We start from the raw sequence: 8048 nt of genomic DNA, 5'->3' as shown, positions 1-8048 counted from the left end.
CCACCATTTGTTTATCTCTACATTCTTCATGTTGAGCTGAACAGTACAGATGTTGCAGCTGTTAGAGAACTGAGGAAAATCAGCTACCCCATCAGCATCAACAGCTACATAGAGATCTCTGATGTTAACATCTCTACTGGTAAGACCAATAGATTCAAATATTTACTATTTCACTGTTAAATAATAGTTAGACATTAATTTATTTATGCATGCTAAACCAAAAAAAACATATGCATGAAGCAAATGAGTTTGCATTTGTTTCCATATATCCAGAAGTTGTGAAGAAGATCTCAGTTTCAAAGTGAACTCTTCACCTATCTAATCAGACCTGCTGTAACTGAACTGTTTTTCCTCCAGTTTGCTCTCCAATCGGCGGTGGTTACCAGTGCAGATGTGAGGATCAGTATCGTTGGTCATGTGACCAGTGTCAAACATATGGATCATGTGACAACATAACTGGAGACACTTGTGGATGCATTAATGGCATTCCTGCTGATGGACAGTACTGCCAGTCTCTGGATCAATACAGTGAGTTCAGTTGGAGTTGGTAAAAAACTTGATGTGATTTCTCCATTAAATGGAATAACCTGATCAGATCACTAGATTCTCTAACCAAAAGATGTTTTTAAACCTGAAAAAATCTACTCTCAGATTCTGTTAAGGCTTCTAGTTACTAAAGAATATTTGGGTTTGTTTTTTGTCTTTTTGCTGCCACGTAATATGTTTTGAAAATCTATGGTAAATTCTAAACTAACATGAAATGTGTGAAACAGCACCATCTGCTGCTGAAGAAGCATATTTAATTTATTGTATCCTTAGTAGTTTTGATTCAAACAGTGTTTTTCAGTTAGTTGACATAGAGAGAAAAACAAAAACTTCATCTTTTATCTGGTCTGGTTCTGTTTGGCTGTGAACAGCAACCTGGGGTAGAAAAATCAGCTGGGCTGCCACCATCAGCATCTTGAGTTGAAGATGACAGACCTGGAATTTTTTGTCAGTGCTTTCTCCCATTTCTCTCGTATATACATAGCTATGGGCTCAGCTTTTATTGTGACTATTTCCTTGCTAAAAAGAGCCACGAATGCAGCTAATTTACAGAAGATGATAGACCTTTAATTTTTTTGTCAGTGCCTACTCCCTTTTTTCCCTCGTAGACATACTTATTTTCTCAGCTGAATGATCTGTTTGAAATGTCTTTGTAAAGTACATTGGATGATATGTGTTTTGAATTGGCACTATAAATGAAACTGAATTAAACTGAGGGAGCCTACTATGTAGTGAGGCATATTTTGAGAGTAATGGCACTATCCATATGCATTCACTTTCTCCCTTTTTGTCTTTATCTTTTCAGACTTAACAAAGTGTCATAAATGATATAGAACTGTAATTCCAAAAAACCCCGATCTACTGGACTTGATTTTTCAAGTTTTAATGCGTTTCACTTTCCATCCAGGAAGCTTTTTCATTTAAATGCTATAGAATGAATGGAAAAGCTTACTGGATGGAAAGTGAAATGTCGTTTACAAATTCTAATGTTTATTGCTGAGTTGTAAAGAAAACCTCATATTTACAGCTTCTACAATGTTTATTTGTTCAAAATGTATCTGCAGAGTCAACCACTCCTACACCTCCAATTAATACAACATTCCAAGTTCCCAGTAAGTAATAAAAATTAAGTGAATCTTTTTTCTCATCCAATCAAATTATTTTACAACAATATTGATATTTCTCACTGATTTTTTTACTTACCACATTCACAGCCAGGAACACTTCAATAGCTTCAACAACAGCTGCAACAAGTGAGAGAATTTAACTGATCACTGTGGTACATTTTCTTTGAAGATAGTTTAGTGTTTGTTATTTTTTTCAAACGCTTTAGATGTTTTTATTGCTCTATAATGAATCTAATGTGTTTGCACTTCTATCTGTCACGTATTATATGTGAAAACACTTTATCAAGCTGCTCAGAACTCAGAGACTTATTTAAATACTCGTTTTTCTTTCTTTTGTTTTTCTGTTGGATCGTTAGTTAGCATTGCCGCCTCACAGGTGGAAGGTTTCTGCTTTAAATTCTTTGCTGGGTCTTTTCTGAGTATTTAGTCTTCTGTTTCCTTCTACCGTTCAAAAACTACTTTTTACTTTTCTTAGAGCTTCTATGTTTCCCAAACATCAGCACAGCAGCTGAATGAATAGGGACCAGGGGTTCAGTTGACCTCTGGGAGCCTGATTAGACTTATTGAAGGGGCAGTTGAGGAGGTGTTGCAATTTCTGCAGTTAACTGGTGATTGTAAAGATTCTGTCAACCCATTTGTCAAAAGTATCGATGCTTCATTTCTTTATCCTTAAGTTCATTGTAATCCGAGCATTAGGATTCAGAATATTCAGGCTTTTATTTTGTCACATATTTATGCTTTTATTTTGTCATGTATTTATTCCTGTCATCACATTTTCAATATAAGCACTCTGAAACCAGAATATACTTATATACACATTTGCTTTAAATGTTTCTCTTTGCAGCTAAGCATGTAACTTATCAATACAACCTGTTTATTGAGCTGAAAACCACAGATGATGCAGCTGTAGGAAAGATACGAAACCTCAGCTTCACCATTAGCATTAACAATGACCTACAGATCTCTGATCTTAAGATTTCTACAGGTAATAACTGCCACTATGGCACACTAGATAAAATGTAGTGTAATTTGATTTATCTTTTTTTGTTGTTTTTAAACAATCTGTCTTGCTTTCAGTTTGTTTCCCCAATAATACAACCTACCAGTGCAGATGTGAGGATCAGTATGCCTGGCCTTGTGACATGTGCTCCACTTTTGGCGAATGCAGCAACATTCAGGACAATACCTGTAGATGCATCAATGCTCTTCCTCCAAATGATACTTATTGCCAGCCACTGTCAGGTAAGTGCACATATTTTATAACTTTTTCATTAATAGTTTTCTTACTTCCAATAACAGTGGTCCGTTCTGAAATTCGCTCTTCCTTTTTAAAACAGAACTTGATACCTGTCGGATGCAAACTACTATTGGTATGAAACACAACCATACTTCTTCAATTGGTGTATTTGATGATTCTGCTTTGCTTTCTAAGTCAAAACAAGGTTTTGTGTTTGGTCCACCCTATAAAACCTCAACGCTATTTCTGATATTTTGAATTGAAAAAGCTTCCTGGATGGGAAGTGAAACGTCTTCAAACTTTGAAACAAAGTCCAGTGGATTGTTTTTAAACTTTTTGGAATGGTTCTGTTGTTTTTTATATCAAATAAGTTCAATGCTGTTTTATAATACTGATGAGACATTTTGAGAAAGTACAAAAAGGAACAAGTTTGGATTTGTCTGTGAAATATAAATATAAATATAAATATCTTAAATAGAAACACATTGTCTATCTTAAAAGTTTTTTATTGATCTAGTACTTTGCTTGAATGTGTTTTTGTTCTTGCAGGGACAACAACCATTACACCTTTCGTTAACAGTAAGTCCTTCACATTCCAGTATGTTCTCACTGGGCTTAAAGGGGAGGTCCAAAAACTCTACTTTATTTACTGCTACTCTAATTTAATTTTATTCTCTAATTCATGTAAAGAAATTTGAATTATCCATGTAGTGAATTGTGCTATACAAATAAACATGCCTCGAGTTACCTGTGACAGCTTGGATGACCACTCAGGAGATATATATATGATGGTGTCATCTGAGGCCCTGTGCCAACAGAATCTGTTCACAGAAGCATGGATTCTGTGTGACAGAGAAGCTCTGGTGGGTCTGCAGGATTTATAGAACTGTAGCTACATACAGTGGAAGCAATTAAACATTTTCCCACTTTCCTTGATGGTTCCTTGGCTGGCCCCTACAATTCCTTTTTAAACATCAATCTTTGTACTAAAATATTCTTTCTGTCATGATTTGTGGACATTATGATCTGAAGGGAAGCATCATCTCTATAATTCGGTAAAGGGGGTCACTCTAGTGGGTGGAAGTTTGAGGGGAAATTGCTGGGAGTTGCAGGGGAGCCTGCTGCCATTCGGCTGGCATTTGATTAGGAAGGGCCATTTTGAATGGCTGTTAGTATGTAACTTTCATTTTATTTCATCACTGCTAACTGCTAGAGGCTGGTGTAGAAAGCAGTGAATGACCAATAATAACAATGTCACTAGGAATCCTGAGCACATGCCTCACTGAGAGAGCCTAGTAAAACCTCACAGAACAACCTCTCCCATGAGATCAAGGGTAGTTACTTGGACATTGTAGAATCTGGTGAATGTGCTTTGGGATGCCCATGATGCAGAAACACAAATGGCCTCCCCCCCCGATTCCTGCCCAGGAATAGAGCGGGAGTTCACAACTTTCAGCAGTCGGTGGCGCTCTGCTCTGTAGGCTTGGCGGACGACATTCACAATTGCAGTAGGAGAGACAAAACAAATAGGGCACTCCAGCTCATGAAAAGATGGTCTTACAAAAGGAATTGGCCGCAATGTATGTCTCCAGCACTAATAGAGGCAACAATGACTCAGAATTTCTTTTCAATCAGACAGAAGTATGGGGTTAATGAATCAGACAAACAAAAAAAAGAAACAAATAATCATGCAAAAATCAAACTGTTTAAAACTCTATAAATTGTTTACAGCTTCAACTTCAGATTCTGCTACTACAGCCATAACTTTTGGAAGTAAGTCCCTAGCTATAATAAAATGATGGTTTGCTAGACATTGCTGTAATAAAGATAGAATTGTTTATGAAAGTTGTTTAATACTGTAAAATTTAGTTTGAAAAGTTTTGTTTTCACCAACAGCTTCAACACAAGCTGCCACTAATGCTACAACAAATACAACAGCTTTGACAGGTAAGGATTTCTATTGCGATAACGCACTCAGATCCTCCCCGTTCCAATTACTGTCTGCTGCCGTTATATGAAAATCGATTTTATAGTGGACTTAGACTTAGACAATTTTTATTGTCATTTTGTACACAGAGTGTACACAAGCCGAAATTTACTTTAGGTCACAGCATGCCTGTTCTGTCTGATGGTGAATAATCTTGTTGAAGCCTTTGCACTTGATAGAATGGGATTGAAAAAACCCTTAAGAATGATTTGATGAAAACATCATGAGAATAGCAGATCCTTGCATTTCAGGGTTAGCATGGTTAGTGACCAGGAACAACTCGGCAGTGTTGAGGGTACACTGAATCAAAGCCACTAACCATCTCATAAGCTGGAGGTAACTAAGGCTTTGATGACTGACCCCAGTTGCTCCGTTGGGTTGATAGGATCATTGATTGACTGATTAAATTCTTGACTGAAACAAATTGGCCTAAGGGCAGCGGGAGAATTTAAAAGAAGTAGTTCACCTTGCGGAGGTTCTCATTGGTCTGTTTGTGACCAATGTCACTTCAGAAAGGCAGTCCCTGTTATCAGCGGTCTGCAGAGCAGACAAAAAACAACAACATGAAACACTAATGATAGAATGCAGAATGGAAAGTTCAATGCAAAGTTGCAAACTTTCTGACTTGGTCTCCATATTTAATGGGTTTTCTACATTTCTCATGTAAATATATAATTTTTTTCCCACAGTTTCAACTCCAGGTGTTACAACCCAAGCCTCAACAACTGTGACAAGTGAGTACCTAAAGAAAGGATCAGCTTCTCAGTGTTAAAGTGAAAACTTCACAAGATCTCTGTCAGTTGCAACACTTACTCTACTACAGGTTCAACCCAAGCTACCACTTACGCATCTGATACAATTACTTTTACAAGTAAGGTTTTCTACAAAATTTACTCTAAGAATGTAGTTAAGTCTAGGCTATAGCTTGAAGTATTTGCTGCGTTTGGGTTGACAACATGTTGACCATGCTATACTGAACACCATATATGTGTGTCTGAGTTGGTGATTTGGAATCTATTTAGACTTTAGTCATAAATGTGATTAAACTGTTTGTTTAAATTAGGGAGGATTCCCAAACCAGCCTGTTTAAGGCCAAACCTGCTGCCGGTCAAATTTTTGTTAATTTTCAATCCATAAAACATTGTTGCTGCCCTTGTGGGTACTTGTGGAACAGTAACATCAACTTGAGTCAACGTGATATTTTGCATAATAAAGGGAGATATGAGTATAACCTTCCAGTTTCAATACAGAAACAACAAAAGACAAATGTGTCTCTACCAGGGCAATCACCAAAAAGTTTGAATTTTGTTTAACAATTCAACTTGATAAAGCTAAGTGGTATCACATCTGGACAAATTGAAGGTTCCCCCTCCCAGGGGGTGTGTGCCTGTGGTATGAGTGTTGCATACCAAACTGGTCTCTCTTTGGCTTATTTTATAGGCTTAGTAGAGCTAAAATTGCTGTAAGCAATAAAAGCTGGATTGGACCTAGCTGATATAACCAAGACCATTGCTAGAACATACTCTAAGTAACTTTTTGGCCGATGAGGATTGGCAGGAGAAGAAACAGGGAAGTGTAGCAGGAAGGACTAAAAAACAGTGCCAGGAACAAATGCATAATGCATATGGGTTTTTGAATAGAATGACATACAGTATTGAGCTCCTAGGATTGCTGTCTGAATCTAGGCTTTTTGACCTCTGAAAACAGATTTTTTAAAAAGCTTTTATCAGCACATAGATCGACAATAATTTGATTTTTTTTTTATCAATCTGCCTTTTCTGTAAATAAATCATTTGTGTTAGACTCATAGTTTCAATCTAATTAAACGTGTGTCTCATGTATTATCGGATCATGGCCTACTCAAACTAAGGCCCTGACTGTATTTTAAACCCCAGCTAAAACCGGATTATTTTAGACCGGACTCAATCCTATTGACCAACAGATCTGAGCAACATAAACCATAAATACCCATCAGGTCCGCTGAACCTGCTAACCTAGTGTTTTCAGGACCTTAACAAAGTTTAAACCAATAATTGCATATATGAAACACCAGCAGACTATATTGCTGCTTGCTCTTTCCTCACATCTTCATTATCTCAAAACAAAAATAAATTTAAATCCAAAGTTTTTAAATCCCCTGAGTTTTTTATTTTATTTATTTAGACTGTTTTTTTCTGTTAAATGAAACTTATTTGTACACTACTTAACACTATATTAAAAAGTTAACTGTATTAATGCCATAAAACCCTTCCTACAATTGCTGAATATTTAAATGCGACCAAGAGTATTTCTTGCCAGTTCATATTTGCAAATGAGCATAAGGTCTTTGAGGTTGCCATGATCCTAATCCTTAACTCCCTTACAAAGATTTCCTGATAAAAATGTATTGTTATAACATACATAGAAAACATAATTCAACTAACTAACTTCACAAATGAAAATAGTATTTTTTGGGTCTCGGATATTTGATTATTATACAGTATCAGTAAAAATATAGAAAATGTTTCTTGATGTTTTTCACCTTATGTAATTTATGCAATATACATTAATTTAAACCTTTATCAGATCATTCTGTAGCTTCTTACTGTACAGTGTTTTTGTTATTTAAAATTTCTGAATATTTGGCCTGATTTGAAAAAAGAACAAAGAAACTGATAATTAACAACTATTATAAATTTGATATAATTTCTCAGATTCAACAACTGAGGCCACAACTTGGTTTAACACAACAGCACCTACAACCCTAGTAACAGGTAAGCCCTCCAAGTGACCTCTGTTCTGTTTTTCATTAAGAGTTGGCTCCTGATGTTTCTCTATAGTGATTAGTTAGCTGTATTCAATTTGCAGCCTAAAACCAAAAGCTACTCACTAAGGTCTAAAGTAACAAAGCCAGAAAATACTTTTAAAGTGTGACTTTCTGCTTATTTTTCAGTCCTTCTTATCTAAAGATTACTGTACAAATTAATTCACAGCTAAAATCAACTTAGATGTACCTGAATTGGACAAAAAACAAGGGTTATCTATAATTTTGTCAAGGTTGTTAATATCTAGCATAAATAAACATTATTTTTCACAATGGGGAAACATTGCCAGTATATCTTTTTAGCAACTATAGCAACAACAACTGTAACTTCTAATCAGTTGATATCTA

At 35.9% G+C, this 8048-nt stretch overlaps 1 protein-coding gene across 1 annotated transcript in view; it reads left to right on the top strand.

Annotated features, from left to right (window-relative positions):
* Positions 1-6: 6 nt before the first annotated feature.
* LOC107095714 (adhesion G-protein coupled receptor F1-like) overlaps positions 7-8048 on the top strand; it is a 24452-nt gene continuing 16410 nt past the window's right edge. The window contains exons 1-12 of the mRNA XM_015391957.1: positions 7-139; positions 358-528; positions 1611-1658; positions 1761-1799; positions 2518-2658; positions 2751-2915; positions 3011-3043; positions 3460-3489; positions 4642-4683; positions 4807-4857; positions 5587-5631; positions 7591-7650. Coding sequence (XP_015247443.1) covers positions 2816-2915; positions 3011-3043; positions 3460-3489; positions 4642-4683; positions 4807-4857; positions 5587-5631; positions 7591-7650 — 361 coding nt within the window. The 5' untranslated portion in view covers positions 7-139; positions 358-528; positions 1611-1658; ... (1 more) ...; positions 2518-2658; positions 2751-2815. The remainder of the gene's footprint in view (positions 140-357; positions 529-1610; positions 1659-1760; positions 1800-2517; positions 2659-2750; positions 2916-3010; positions 3044-3459; positions 3490-4641; positions 4684-4806; positions 4858-5586; positions 5632-7590; positions 7651-8048) is intronic.

This window comes from Cyprinodon variegatus, unplaced genomic scaffold, assembly GCF_000732505.1.
Source record: "Cyprinodon variegatus isolate N-32 unplaced genomic scaffold, C_variegatus-1.0 Scaffold567, whole genome shotgun sequence".
In the NCBI taxonomy this organism is placed as follows: domain Eukaryota; kingdom Metazoa; phylum Chordata; class Actinopteri; order Cyprinodontiformes; family Cyprinodontidae; genus Cyprinodon; species Cyprinodon variegatus.
The sequence above is the reverse complement of the archived record's forward strand: the minus strand, read 5'-3'. Positions and strand labels throughout refer to the sequence as shown.